General features: G+C 43.4%; 1 protein-coding gene across 4 annotated transcripts in view; it reads left to right on the top strand.

Annotated features, from left to right (window-relative positions):
• Positions 1-15940, top strand: part of ADARB2 (adenosine deaminase RNA specific B2 (inactive)) — a 370623-nt gene that overhangs the window by 120479 nt on the left and 234204 nt on the right. For 2 of the 4 annotated variants that reach the window (XM_053409687.1, XM_053409686.1), the window contains exon 2: positions 2433-2567. The exons of the other annotated variants lie outside the window; for them this stretch is intronic. In XM_053409687.1, coding sequence (XP_053265662.1) covers positions 2433-2567 — 135 coding nt within the window. The remainder of the gene's footprint in view (positions 1-2432; positions 2568-15940) is intronic. 4 annotated transcript variants of the gene reach the window in all.

The following is a 15940-nucleotide window of genomic DNA, read 5'->3' as shown; positions in this document are numbered from 1 at the left end:
TTAATGTGAAGATTACAGAACTTTTAACTTGCTGCAGCTGTAAGGTGTTTCCTAATTCTGTATTTGTATTTGCTGGTTTATTTTATATTTTATTTTATTTTATTTTATTTTATATTTCTATATATTAATAAAAAGCAAACCAGTGATGACAGGCAGACAAGCAGTGGCTGAGTGGGGAAAATGGAAACTCAAGGAGAGTGGAGCATTGCAATATTGTGATTTTTTCTCAGTAGAAAGGAAGCCTCATTTATCCAAGGGAGTTACTTCTAAGTAAAGCGTACCAAAGCCAGCAATTGTATTTTACACTGTAAAGGCCGCATACTTGGGGAGTGAATGAAAGAATGTGGACACAGAGGAAAGTCCTTAAGCAGACATACCTCACTACACAGACAGGCTCTCATCCCCTGTCCAGCATCACACTAACAGAAACAATGAGTGTCTTCTGCTTTTGTTTTTTTCTGCTGCTCTGGGTAACACCCTCCCACTCCACCAGCATTCCTTACCCAGATCACTTAGCAACAGTGATTGATTGAATGAATAAGCACCCTTAGCAGCAGCATCTTATCTTCCTAATAAGCATCTGAACATTGCCTTCACAGTTTGCTTTCTAACTTTCTTCCTAGGAGTCCGATCAGCTTATTACTATTATTGTTATTATTGAAAGCTAAGAGTCTGGGGCCCTTGTTGGACTGGGGCCCAGAATATGTATACCCCCTGTGCTCCCCTGTTTCCAACCTAGTAAGTCATAGGCAGCACAAGCCCAGTTTTGACTGACATTGAGTGGGAAGGTTTGAAGGGGGGTTGCATTCCCTGCAACTGATCACAAGGGACAGTGCAACCACATTCAACTGAACAAGTTTACAAGTGGCATTTGCAGACCTTCCTGCTCCAGGTTGGAGGGTCACAGTGGACAGGGTGGTGTGCATTGAACTACGATTAATGAAACCTGATTGGGGCTAAAGTATTCTTTCGATTTGGCAGTAATTTCCAGAAAGAGAAGTATCAAAAGTATGATTCTAAGCCTTCAGCTAATTCCATGTTCTTTCCTTTCCTTTCTACTTTATCCATATGCTTCAGCGCTATGCTCCAGCGTTCAAAACTGAGTCAGAGTCCTTATTAGTATCTGGATGAATCATAACTCCACCATCTTTTTCTTTCAAATGTCAAATTGGTGTAGCAGCAAAGCTGACCCTTAGCATTTGTGGAACCTACAGTTTAAAAAGTTAACTACATTGTCTGCCTTGTGCTGACAACGGCTCAAGTGCTGAAAGAAATTTACTCCATTAAACCAAAGCAGTCTTTTAATTCCCTTTGGTTCCAACCATTTGCTTATCATGATCTAGCAGCACCCTGCATCCCAAATCAAACCTGCCAACTGCTTAGAGTCACAGTTGCATTTAATTTAGTTCCTAAAAGAATCACCCCAATGTCCTCTTCCAACCTCAGGCAGGTTACTTTAGAGCTTTGCTGAGTGGGTGATATATTTTTTCTCGCTGTCTCTCTTGACAAGAAAGGGCAGCCAATTAGAAGTCTACAGTCAAATTTAGTCCCTCAACTCACTGCTTCTTGTACTTGTTGCCTGGTTACAGTGTTGACACTGATGACACACTTCTATTAGGATCTAGACTCTAGGTGGCTGTCCAATGCCCTCTAGGCAGCCTCCCTTGCCTTCCTGCCTGCCAGTAGTTCATAGCCCTACTTGTCCATTGACCCTATGTGTGGTTCTGCCCCAGCTGTATATACTTCTTGACTCCTCTTTTTCCCATCTTCCTGTTCCTGCTTTTCATGTTATTGTCTATTTTGCACCACTTCCTTCCTCTTGAACAACCTCCCCGGTACTCTTCTCTCCCTCCTATGTAGCTCACAGTTTAACATCATCTTAAGTGAAAATTCTTCAGTCATCTCTCTGATGAGCCCCTGGTTACCTCAGTGACCTGACTCCTCTGCTTCTCTCCTCATATAGTCTCACCTCCCACCTACTGTTCTTTTTTCACCTTTCTCAGGCCCATTTATACCTTCCTTTTTTCATCTTCCATGCCATCAGACTTCCTGTCCTTAGCTTCTCTAGCTCTCAGGACCTCTTCTCTGTCCTTGCTTTGCTTTGATACCGGACTAACTGGAACACCTTCCCTTTCCCTCACAGAAGCTGGACTGTGCAAATCCTTTTGTTCCCCCAGACATCTGGGCCTTCTGTGCCACCCTGCACAGCACTCAGCCAATGAGTGTCTGAGGCTTCATTGCTGCAAGTGCAATGCAGAATAGATACCTTACACAACTGTGATTTTTTAAAAAAAAAAAAACAAGACTGAAATGGGGGTATGAATGGGGGGTATGACACAGAGACATAAGGAAAGGTAAACTGGAACTCAACACATCTCCTGAGCTGATTTGTATAACAGTCTGATAAGAGCAATGTTTCTTTTGCCCAACAGCAGAGAATGCAGGGTGGGTTCACACCCTGATTCCTCGGATGTCTCAGCGCTTGCAGGAACGTTGTAACACTCAGCTCAGCTCGTGGCTGGAGGCGACAGACAACCGCCTCACCACGTGGCTGGAGCCGCCACACGGTAAGTTTTTCAAGTGGGCATCACATGGCAAAATGTTTTGAGCTGATTGATTCTCCGAGTGCTTTATCAGTGTTTAAATTTCACTTGAAATGAAAAAGAAAGAAAGAAACCGGTCTTCTTTAAAAATGAAAAGGGGAAGGGGAATTTGGGGTGTGGAGTGATGTTTTGTTGCTATGAGGATACATTCTTAACTGGAACATAGCTGTCAACGTTTCCCTTTTTTTAAGGGAAATTTCCTTATTCCGAATAGGATTCCTTGCAAGAAAAGGGAAAAGTTGACAGCTATGAACTGGAAGCATGTCCTTGATTTGTTCAAATATTTACACACCCCAACTGTCTTCAGCTGGTTTGGCAAGCTTCTACCCTTGGAGATACACAACCCCAAGAATTGGAAGGAATTCAGGGTATTGCCCAGACTGACCAACCCTCTCAAAATAACACGCAAAATGCATTGTATCATACCAAAAAAATGCTCTGTGGAAACATATATATTAGGCAAAATTGCATGTGAGTTTTATATCTCCTAATGTAAATTAGAAAAAAAACCCACACAATAATACTGGTGAGGTGTCATGAGTGCTTTTTATGGGGGATGGGGGAGAGAATCTCAAACTTTATGTGGGAATGTGAAAAACTTTATTTAAGACTAGAAAAAAAATGAGAATCTGGGGTCCGGGCACAAAAATCCAAATCGGTTCTTTGCATCTCCTGTTGTGGGGGGATATCTTTTTTCTTTCTTTCTTTTAAGAATCTGGCTGGTAATGGTGGAAAAGCTTTTTCATTCTCTGAAACCGTGCAGATCTGCTACCAGTCAGAGTAGACAACACTAGGTTAGGTGGACAAACAGTATGATCAGGAATAAGGCAGCATACTAATCCTGGATGGCACTTGAGCTGTAGTAGTGATAGCCCAGAATAAAGTTGGATGTTGGTAGCTGAGCCTCAGGTTGAGACTTCAGGTATTCTGATGCTCGGTGCACACACGTTTAGCTATCCTGTGAGACTCTTTGGTGAAAGGTGGAGCTGGTAAGAGACCAGGATCAGTTCAAGACCTTTTGCTACCAGAGGCAAAAAAAAAAAGTACAAGAAGATTCCCTCTTTTTCCACATGTAGAATCAGCCAGTGTTTGGCTCATATTTTGGCAGTGGGGATGGGACAGCATCCTTCTCTAGACCTGGGAAACAGCAGCTAGTTTAGGTGGTGCAAGGCAGTCTAGCTTAGGGAGAATCCTGAGTGACTACCCTCCTGTCCCCCAGCATCTGCCACCTGAGGCAGCTGCCTAACTCTGCCTAATAGTAGGGCCAGCCCTGGGAGGGATAAGAAGGCGCCTTAGGTTGCGAGGTCTATGCTTGGGGATTAGAAGCACCTGTTTTTCTCTATTACATGCTCTGGCTCCCTAGTTAGGTTTTAGGTGCCCTGCAAGACCTTGGGATAATGAGCTTTCTCCTGCATCAGGTTTGCCAAATTCAGTCTGTAGTTTTGATGTATGAGGATGGAAAACATTAAGGACATTATACACACAAGCACACCGTTTGGCATGGGCTGTTTCTTTCCCCACAATTGATTTGCTGCGGTGTCTTGTAATTTATTCATGCAAGGAAACAATGATGGATGGTGTAAATTATTATTCTTTTTCCCTTTTGACTTAAATAATAATTGCCAATATCTCAGAACTGTATGGAAATATAGGGGGAAGTCAGTATCCGCAAAGTGTTGTAAATTGTGGTGTTTGGTGGTAGCTTCCCCCACCTTCCTCCTTCAAAAGACATCTTTAAAAAAAAAGTTTTCACTACTAAGGTATTGCCCTCATTATGGATGACATTGCTCTAGTTGTTATTCTTATTTTGCAAAGAGGGGGTTCCTAGAGCATCTTAAGGCTGCATAAGGTGGTGAGGAATCACATCTAGCAATAGAAGAAAATTAACAAGATGCTTCAATTTAGACGCTAGGTTCTTTGAGTCTGTTCTTCTTGAAAGCTTAAGTTCCTTGTAAAGTTTTCAGTCATTTTTCCTTAAGGCAGTCTCTTCCGCAAAGGAAAAAGTTGGACACCCAGCTAGCAATATCCCCTAGGCAGTTTGTGCTAAAAATTGAAAACCAAAGAAGCAAACAAGAATCTCTAAAAGTCAAACAGAGTAAAAACCAACCACTGTCCAGCGCTAACTAACTAAAATCGGCAATAAAAAGCATACAGTGGTACCTCGGGTTACAGACGCTTCAGGTTACAGACGTTTCAGGTTACAGACTCCGCTAACCCAGAAATATTACCTCGGGTTAAGAACTTTGCTTCAGGATGAGAACAGAAATGTGCGGCGGCAGTGGGAGGCCCCATTAGCTAAAGTGGTGCCTCAGATTAAGAACAGTTTCAGGTTAAGAACGGACTTCCAGAACAAATTAAGTTCTTAACCTGAGGTACCACTGTATGGTCAGCTGGCTGCCTCCCCGGTCACAGCCCCAACCTGGCAGCTGCTCACTCCCTTCCCTTGATTTCTTCATCCGTGCTGCCCCTCTAGCCGCCATGATGGTGGCAGCATCAGCGGTGGCAGAGAGAGGCCAGCCAGATTGCCACATACATCAACCGCCTGTGCTCTGAGAGGCGCCTCTGCAGACCGCCTCTGAGAGCCAGTGTGGTGTAGTGGTAGAGCGGTAGATTCGTAATCTGGGGAACCGGGTTCGCGTCTCCGCTCCTCCACATGCAGCTGCTGGGTGGTCACACTTCTTTGAAGTCTCTCAGCCCCACTCACCTCACAGAGTGTTTGTTGTGGGGGAGGAAGGGAAACGAGAATGTTAGCTGCTTTGAGACTCCTTTGGGTAGTGATAAAGCGGGATATCAAATGCAAACTCTTCTTCTGCTGCTCTGGCAGAGAACTACTTCCCCCACATACGAGGATTCCGCTTTATGAGGGTTCCACTTTATGAGGGTTCATCTTTCTCCCTGAGCTCAGCGGCAGCACTGGAGGGATGTGTGTGGAAAGGACATTCTGGGATCAAGTAAGAAGCAAGGATGGCTTCTGTAATTCCAGGAATATCCTGGGGAAATAAGGACACTTGAAGGGTCTGCCAGTGTACCTTATGAAGTTTTACAAGTGTTGCTGCATTAACTTCTTTCTCTGACTCCACCCACTAGCAGCCCTCTGGAGGTTGCCACCAAGAGAACGTGTCCCTCAGCCTGGAAAAAGTCCCCCTGTCCTGCTTTAGCTGCAACAGCTGTTGTCCTTCCCTGTAGCAAATGGCTTAGCTTGAGCCGTTTTGGTCGACAAGCACCTTTGTCTTACCCTCTTCCTTTTCCGTTTTACTATTATTCTCGCCAAAGCATCTACGTGACCTTTCTGCTGGCACAATCGTCGTCCGGATTGCATTTCCTAATTGTGCCGCAGCTTGACAACTCCACACTTTGGTCTTGGGCCAAGAGGGATATTGTGTCGCCGCTCCTTCCAGTAGTCATGAACCCTCACGTTCACCTCTTAAGGCCTCTTGCTGGGCAGCTGGACGCTTTTCAAGGATAGCTGTGTTGACTTTGAAGTCCAGCCAAGCTGATGTAGTGCAACCTTCTGCTGCAACCCTCCGAGGAGCAAAGCGGCCTCCCCACAAAGTACTTTCATATGGCGGACTGAGCAATGTCTATTGAGGGTGAAGGGGAAATTAAAGTCCCTTGATTTCCCCTCCTCCTGCCTGCCAGGAGTAATGGCCCATGTACACCAACGGCAGATCTACTATTATGTTTAGAGGAGGGACAGCCAGAAAATTAGCTCACTTCCCATGTGCATTGGGTATGTTTCTGCTGCTACAGCGAAAAGGAAGAGTGAGGGAATTCTCCTGCTTCACGGCAGAGGGCTAGCTGCAGAAAAACAAAATAGTATCGCCACCAATGGCACGTCCAAGGTCACTTGAAGGTGGTGATATTGAATATTAGCCCAGTTGCCATCATTTCAAATTTGAAAATATTACCTTCTTTCCATCTGTCCCTCAGGTCTTCAACCCTGGCCTCACTATTAGAAATCATCATCATCATCATCTAATAGTAGTAATAACTAATCAGAAAGATTTATATACCACTTAATAACATTTTCAAGCCATTTTCAGAAAACAGTATAACATATTCATAATGAAATTTCTGTTCATAAGAAAATAATGATAAAACCAACTGACTTTTTTAAAAAAGTAGACATGATAAATTTTTAAAATATATATAGATAAAATGAACAACTTTAAAATTAAAAGTGCATTGTAAAATTACAAGGCCGGGTAGGCTTAATAATTATATAACTATGCAAAATGTATTGCATTAGGGGAACTTGCTTTGCAAAAATGCGTACAATAGGCAAAATTGTTTACAAAAAATGCACACACGAATTTTGCACTAAAATGCTGGTGAATTTTCATGAGGCCTTTTTTTAAAAATTGTGAATTGATGTAGAAATATGAGGGCCTGAATTTAAGACTGGGAAAATGAGAAACAGAGAGAAACTGAAATGGACAGATCTGCCCATCCCTCTCTCCCTCCCTCTCCGGTGGTCACAAGTTGTGCAGGCCTGATCTATACAGCAATGCTAAATGGGAGGGTTTTGCAAGATCTCTCTTACGCATCTGTCATTGTGCTTCCATCGTCTCCCATAGCAGCGTTAATGCAAGTGGAATTTCCCTTCCCCTCCCTTTCTGGCTGCACTGCTGGCTGTGCCACTCGGGTCTTGACTTTAAAGTATTGTGCTTTTTTTCCCTTTGCTCCAGTCTGCTGCTGGTGTTAATGTTTAGTGACAGTTACTCAGTGCTAATGATCACCTTTGGGGATTTTTCAGAGTGCTTGCCTCTTGCTGGTCACTGGTGAAATGTAATCAATAAATCTGCCAACCCAGCTTTTCATGCTGCCTTTCCTCTTGGAATTGAACGAACACCACTATTACTGATTTGTGACAGAGTCCCCCCTTAGCAGCTAAGGGAGCCCCCATATGGTATTCGGCCAGTTCGACTGATCTGCAAAATAGTCTGGTAAATCTGAAATGAGTGGAAGGGAGAAGAAGGAGTGTGGCTTGCCATATAGTTGTTCCATGATATGTAAGTCCTGATTCAAATAATACACAAAGGAAAAACAGGACAGAAGGGTATTTTATGGCCGTGTTCGGATTTGTTAAAAGTGTGCTTCTTCCACATGTGCCCATTAACATGCATTTTATAGCTACAGTGCTGGTGTTCACAACATGCTTTCTTTATGTATATAGGCAGCCCCCCCATCTATGCGGGGGTTACATTCCGAGGCACCGTGCGTTTAAGTGAAATTGCATATATTCGAAACACAGTTGGAAAAGCCTGAAAACACATTCTAAATCTCTGGAAACCCTTGAAAAACTATGTTAAAACCATCAGCACTTACCAGACTGACTGCCAAACTGCACCAAACTCCACCACAATCACTCCCTCCAAACCTTCTTACTCAAACTCTAATTCTCCACAGGCCTCAGCGGTCGACACAAGGGCTCCTGGGATTACTAAGTGTTGTTTTCGCACCTTTTCTGTCCTTTCTGGGCTCTGTTAAGGCCATTTTTGCCATTTTTAAAGTCACTTCCGGGTTCAGCGCAATGGTCACGGTTACACATTTTGATTGCTCATTGCCTGTATGGGCTACATTCATCATTCTCTGTCTGCTAGCACAATGGCTCTTCGCTGGCAGGTGCATGAGTTTTTAATGTTGTGTTTAATGATAGGATGGTATCTGCAGAATGCCCTCTCCTGCAGGACACAGTGGTCATTTGGGTATGTGGGGAAATGAGGAGGGGTTGGGTCTGTAGGAGGTGAGGTGCGGTGATCTTTTAGGCGTTTTGTTGAGGACAGTGCTGTGTGAGCACTGTGATAAACCTACATTTGTGAGCAGTGACAAATCCACAGTATACTGCAATCTGGATGTGCAGCAAGTTCATGCCTCAGTGGTAGATGTGAACATGCTTTGGGTGTGGAAGGTCTAGCCTCTGGCAAGAAAGACCAGTAGCCACAGAAGGAATGAGCTCCTCTGCCAATACTGACAGCTCCTCAAGGGTGCTGGGTGCGAATGCTGGCCCAGATGTAACCCACCCTGTAAGCTAGCTCTGATATCCACTGGATTTGGTGTTAAGGGGCACCAACAGAGAACTTCAACTTTGCTTTGCCACCTGAATACCTGCTCAGTTTTCTCATTTGGATAATGCACCCAAGAATAAATTGGCAGGGAGTACAGTGGTATCTTGGTTCTGAAACTTAATCCGTTCTGGAAATCCATTCCAAAACCAAAGCGTTTCAAAACCAAGGGGCGCTTTCCCATAGAAAGTAATGCAAAATGGATTAATCTGTGCCAAACTTTTAAAAAACAACCCCTAAAACAGCAATTTAACATGAATTTTACTGTCTAAAGAGACCATTTATTCATAAAATGAAAGCAATAAACATTGTACTGCAGTCACACAATCAATCAGTAGCTGAAGTGGGTTCTACACAGTCACACACAAAAAAAACCACACACAAAAAACGCAAAATAAATAGCAAAAACAGACAGACCTCAGTGTAGCACTCAAAACAGAAGCGTGGCACTCAAATCGGAAGCATAACACTCAAAACGGAGAACATTCGGCTTCCGAAAAATGTTCGCAAACTGGAACACTTACTTCTGGGTTTGCAGTGTTTGGGTTGCAAGTTGTTTGAGTACCAAGGCATTTGAGAACCAAGGTACCGCTGTAGTGGGGTTTGTGGCATGCAAATAGTTTCTCCACCTCATGCAACGTGTACTAATTAAAAGGATGAGCAATGTTTTCTTGCCTTTTGAATGAAATACCTACGGACACTGTTGTCTGTTTATTACAGCAGATCACAGTGTAAGCTGACATTTATTTTTTAATCAATGACTGGCATTGCTATCCTTTCCAGCTGCTTTCTGTGGAGTAATAAACGACATTGGGATGGATGCCAAACCCTTTCCCAGAAATGCATCTAGCAACAGTGTTATTTGCTTTACAAGTTCCTGACATGGGTTGAATGTCATCTGTAGTTTAATGGAGGGCCTTAAAAAAGGTAAAGGTAAAGGTACCCCTGCCCGTACGGGCCAGTCTTGACAGACTTTGGGGTTGTGCGCCCATCTCACTTAAGAGGCCAGGGGCCAGCGCTGTCCGGAGACACTTCCGGGTCACGTGGCCAGCATGACAAAGCTGCATCTGGCGAGCCAGCGCAGCACACAGAAACGCCATTTACCTTCCCGCCAGTAAGCGGTCCCTATTTATCTACTTGCACCTGGGGGTGCTTTCGAACTGCTAGGTTGGCAGGCGCCGGGACTGAGCAACGGGAGCGCACCCCGCCGCGGGGATTCGAACCGCCGACCTTTCGATCGGCAAGCCCTAGGCACTGAGGCTTTTACCCACAGCGCCACCCGTGTCCCATGGAGGGCCTTACTTACCATTAATATGTGTGTGTGTGTTTGTGTATATTCCAGGGTGGGTTGGTTGGTTGGTACTTAATTGAGATGGCTTCTGATCCAACAGAAACCTCAAACAATCTCTTCCTGCAGCTTTACAGAAGCAAACCTGTTAGCAAATTGAGGTAGATGTTGATAAATTTAATGAAGGACTTTGAGGACACAGCAGGCAGCTAGGCAAGGAGAGAAGAGGAACAGGAAAACCATGTCTGCTCCCAGATGCAAATAAGTCTAATGCCATCTACTGACTAGATCATATAATGCTGCTATCCACATGTGTGTGTTTGTATTATACAGACATTTGTTTCTTATATATGGCCACATTTGCAGTGGGACCTATGTGTCTGGTCCCAAACGATCTGAGTTATATACATTGTGCTTTATGGTGCTGTGATTGCACAATTTGAGCTCACATGTTAGGGCCAAATGCAGACACACACAATGATCAACACGTGGAGTTTAGGCGAACCTACCAAAAGTGACGAAATGTCTACAAAAATGCATATAGTAAAGTGTGCGTAAAAATGCACATATTAGTGAAAATAACATATAAAATGCATTCTATGAGATCAAGTTGCTTGCATATTGTACATATTAGACAAAATTGCATAAAACATATTAGGGTAAATTTGCACTAAAATGCTGGTGGACTTCCATGAAGATTTAAAAACAAGTCACAAAAAATTGCAAATTGACATGAAAAGGTGGATAACTGAATTTAAGACTGGAAAAATAAGAAACCAACATTAACAAATACATTCATCTCTACCTGTAATTTGAGCAGGGCATATCAGTCTAAGTCCATCCCATTCCATTTTTCTTGACTCTCATAGTTGCCTGTCTTGATTTGGGGGGTGGGGTGAGGGAAGAGGAAAGAATTCATGAAAGTTCACATTTAAATAGTATGCATTGTTGCATACATTTTTGTATGTATTTCCCCTAAATATGTTTTTCTTTTTTTCCTGTAAATATGCATATTTTTTGCACATTGAAACTTCGTTGCATAATCCAGAGATATGCACAATTCGATGGGAGGGGTGTTGAGTTAGTAGGGTCATGACCATCAAATTAAGTCAGTCCACTGTGAAAAGGAGACCAAATGAATTCCTTCTCCATTGATTATATGTATATGTATAAAATTTAAGTATATGGATATCGTGTTTGTATTTTGTTATGTGAAGCAGTTGATATGCTTTTATTGTACTTCTTCTATGTATACATAACCTATTGTAAACTGCTTTGAGATCTTTCAGATTGTAATTGGTTTATAAATCCAAATAATCTGTACCTTTAACTCATCTTCCTGTTCAAATACCCAAATTATCTTAGCGATGTCTTCTTCTGTCATTTGCTGAACAGGTCCACACACAGCAGCAGCTATTTTTATCACTGTATTCCGGTAGATTTCAGTACATGTGAGGTTTAAAAGGTTGTTTACAACTGCCTTTCATTACTATAGTTAATTCTGCTACTTTTCTCAACTATGCTCTGTGTAGATTTTGTGGGGGGGGGTTTATGCGAGTGAGAGAAGAAATAAGGACTACACCCAGTTTAAATGCAAACTGAATCAAATTCCTCCTCCATCCCTAATTACAGGTAAACACGATTTGACTTTCTTCTGCCAGTTATGATCCACAGCACTGGCCCCAATGAACTGACATTTTTTTCTAAATTATTGTTCTTCTAAGTGACTTTAAATATCCTATTTAATAGTTTCTGTGGGATCAGGGACTGAAGGAGACGAAAACAACCAATGGATTTCTCCACCGCAAGAGCCTTTTTTAATATAATGTTTCATTTATTTTCTTTCCCCGATTCCTTACCTGGCACAGCTGTCCTTTTTTGTGAATTTATGGTGCATTTCTGGGCCTGTAGGTAGAAATGTCCTTGTGTTTCTCTTGGGAATAATTGGTATGAAGGTAAACATTAGCTGCTCTGCTTGGGGTGTTTCTGAGCAACACAGAATAAATGTTCAGGGCCTAAAGTGCAGGCATGTGATTGGCAGGTCTATTACAGCTGCCCTGTGCTCCTTCTTGTATTCCTTTTTATTAGTAATTACGATATAGGGACTCAGGCTTCGGAACACTGGGCATGAGGCTTACCGACATTAATGAGATGGTTGTCAATAATAATCACCAGAAGTCGGGGTTTAATTTGGGACCAAAACTCACCCGGGCCAGAACCTGAACCTAGAATCCATCCCTTGGACGCAATGTGAAAGTTACACTCTGTGTGAATGCCTCTGAGCACTAGAAGGACAAAGAGGTCCGGCCCTATAATGAAGTGATAGCACATTTATCTTTTGCTTTGTTCACTCATGCATCTTTTCCTGCTACGCAGGGTGCCATTTGCATTTTCCCATTCAGGCACAACAATATTTTGGGCCACTTCTTTGCTCACCCATGAGTAACTGCAACGAACCCAACTCCCCAAATTGGCTGAAATAAAGGGGAAGGGCTTCTAGCTCAAGGGTGGGCTTGAGTCACAGCATAACCCTTAACTGCAGCAGCCCTCCAATGTTGTTGGACTACAGCTCCCATCACCCCTGACCATTGACCATGCTGGCTGAGGCTGATGGCGGTTGAAGTCCAACAATATCCTCTGACTCGCTGGGTGGCAATATGGTAGCATCATGTTGCAGGTGCATTGCGACCACAGGTTCCTTTTGCAAATGTGCTTTTGGGTGCAGCTCCCCTTTTGGGTACAATTCCCCTAAAGAAAGGGCAACTGATGCCAGGATCATGAAAGATCTGTGCTGTGAATTTTTAGCTGTCAACGGGTGGTGCTGTGGATTAAACCACAGAGTTTAGGACTTGCCGATCAGAAGGTCAGCGGTTCGAATCCCCGCAACAGGGTGAGCTCCCATTGCTCAGTCCCTGCTCCTGCCCACCTAGCAGTTCAAAAGCACGTCAAAGTACAAGTAAATAAATAGGTACCTCTCTGGCGGGAAGGTAAACGGCATTTTTGTGCACTGCTCTGGTTTGCCAGAAGCGGCTTAGTCATGCTGGCCACATGACCTGGAAGCTGTACACCGGCTCCCTCAACCAATAAAGCGAGATGAGTGCAGCAACCCCAGAGTCGGTCAAGACTGGACCTAATGGTCAGGGTCCCTTTACCTTTTTTAAATACATATTTGTTTGCCTAGACCAGGGGTCGGCAACCTAAGGCCTATGGGCCCCCGCCGCCCGCTCAGTTGGCTCCTGTGTGCCGCACTAAACCAGCGTGGAGCAGAGCGGGGACTGCCTTCTGCAATGCTGGTCGGCTTCCCATTGGCTGCAGGAAGCTCCTGCAGCCAATGGGAAGCTGTGCACGCCTCCTCCGCACCAGAAGGAGCACCGGAAATAGCGTTTGTGCGTGCTTGTGTGCGTGCGAGCACTCCGGCCCACAGCGGCGTCTGCGGGACTGTGAACTGGCCCAAGCCACGAAAACTTTGCCAACCCCTGGCCTAGACTTTGGGGGACATAAATGTGCTGTGGGATCTAGTAGTCCCTGGTATTGTGCTTCCTGTATTGTGCCATGATTTTAATTTTGTAGTTTGTTATTCTATATAATCATAATCATCATAGCATTGTCTCTCCAGAAGCTTGCCTGATTCACCCCACACCCAGGGTTGTACCTTGCTAGATGCTGCTCAGAGCAGACATACTGAAATCAGTGAAGCTAAGGTAGTCATGGCCACCAGTTTCAGATCTACAGATACCATGATTATGCCGTGAGTCTCTCGTGCATTTCCCTTAAAATCATGTCCTCCATTTGCAGCTGCCTCTGGAGCTTCCTTTTTCGGCTTGGGGGAAATGGTTAAAACACACACACACACATATAAACACGGTACATTTCAGATGCCTCAAATTACTAACACCAGCAATTCTATTAAGACTAACTTTTTAATGTCCGCAGTCCTGATTCCTGTTGTATGTTTGTCAGCGCCATCACAACTCAGTAAGATTCTTTCTTTCTATCTATCTATCTTTCTTTCTTTCTTTTTCTTTCTTTCTTTCTTTCTTTCTTTCTTTCTTTCTTTCTTTCTTTCTGTTGCGATACATATATGAAATATTTACGTAGTACTACATATACATTATATTTGTAAATTCACATTTTCACATTTCCTCATGTACCAACATTTAGTTCTTTCTTATTTTCTTCTTATTTCTTGCCCTATGTCTTCCCTCCACCCATGCATGACTTCCTTGTTTTTATTTTATAACTTTATTATTGTATTTTTGTATCTTAATAATTAAACATACATTCTTGTATATCTGCTTAACTTTGTGAAATCAGTCTATGCATATCAATACATTTTTGCTGGAGCATCTTTTGGTCATGTATTCTTCTACACACTTCCATTCCTGTTTGAGATTTTGGTTAGATTGCATTCTAATTGTTGCCGTCATTTTTGCTAATTCCATTATTTCAAAAAAATTATGTTGCCAATCTGTCACTCATGGCACTTCTTCTGATTTCCAGTTTTCAGCAACCAATAACCTTGCAGTGGCTGTTGCATGTAAAAAAAATTCTCTTCATGTCTTTGGGGGTGTCATTTGTTTTGATTCCTAAAAGGAATGCTTCTGGCTTTTTACCAATTGTTGTTCTAAACATTTTTTCCAACTCAGTAAGATTTTATCACGCACAATGTATTAACTGGTTGCAAAATCGTAACCTCGGCATTTTGGCCATAAGCAGAAAATTCAGGGCAAAGTAAAAACCCCATACTTAACTCAATGCCATTGTGTTGGGAGATGCTGAACTCTGGAACATTTTCACAGCATGGGCATTTTCATCCCTGCAATCCGGAGGGCTGATGGAGCGAATTAAGAACGGCGAGGAAACGCCTTGCTTTTTGTGGACTTTGAGAGGAATGAATATCATTACCTGAAAAAGCAGTGCTAGCAGTTAGCATTCAATAATGGAGGGAACTTTGGGACAAATCAGTATCATTTTGTCACCAAAAGGGGAAAAATGTGGGAACTTAGTCGTCTTCTAAGAGCCTGCTGGGTCCATTTAAGACCAGCGTCTGAACATCATCTGCCCACCAGTATAGTATGACGTATTAATCTTTTTTTACTGCTTTGCTGCTTGATTTGTGGCTCTCATTTCTCTAGCCCGAAGGCTATGGTTTTCTAAAGTGACGGTTACACTCAGATCCTTACAGGGAGCAAAATTACATACATAATACATTTATGGATCCCTTTTAGTTACTCCGTAATGGATTCCGTATTATGGATTTCTCCCGACCCTGAAGAATTTTGTAAGAAAGGGAGCATTAGGATTTCACAGAGGTTATGACTCCAGGCGGGCTGTTGCTAAGCTCTTGTTCCCATTTCCTGGCGACGAAATGAACACAGATGGAACATCGGTGCAACTTTATTAGGTATTTTACACCACTGCCATCCCCGGAGCTTTGCTTTCTTCCTGGTGTTAATAAGGCCCCTAAATATCAGTCGCAGGTTTGGAAACGTACCCAAGACATGAAAAGGCAACATGATCAAAACAAAGTGGCGTTTTTATTGTATATTATTTTAAGTGTGCTTTACCGCCTTGACCTTGTTTTCCCTCGTAGCAACTCTGCGGCACGCGGCGCATCCAGTGCCATTTTTCAGAGGGAGAGCTGAGCGACTTGAAGGGCACCCAGTGAATCTGTAGCCTCGCGAACGCTTTGAAGCCTGGTCTCCCAGCTCCTGCACTCTTATCTGCTGCAGCAGACTGGCTCCTCATAATAAGAACAACATTGGGCGGGAGTGGATAATACTCTGGTTTGATTGCTCCCTTGCGCATGATGCAGACCAAGAACATGCCTGCCCCACATCTGATGCCCCCAGGAGTCTTGGCATGTAAACATCCTTTAGTGGCACCCAGTCTTTGCATTGCTCTTCCCAAGCTATATGGGAGGCACCTGCAGTAGGAGGCTTCCCGAGAATGCTAAAAAAAATTGGTTTATTCAGGCTATCCCC

This window comes from Podarcis raffonei, chromosome 12, assembly GCF_027172205.1.
Source record: "Podarcis raffonei isolate rPodRaf1 chromosome 12, rPodRaf1.pri, whole genome shotgun sequence".
In the NCBI taxonomy this organism is placed as follows: domain Eukaryota; kingdom Metazoa; phylum Chordata; class Lepidosauria; order Squamata; family Lacertidae; genus Podarcis; species Podarcis raffonei.
The sequence above is the reverse complement of the archived record's forward strand: the minus strand, read 5'-3'. Positions and strand labels throughout refer to the sequence as shown.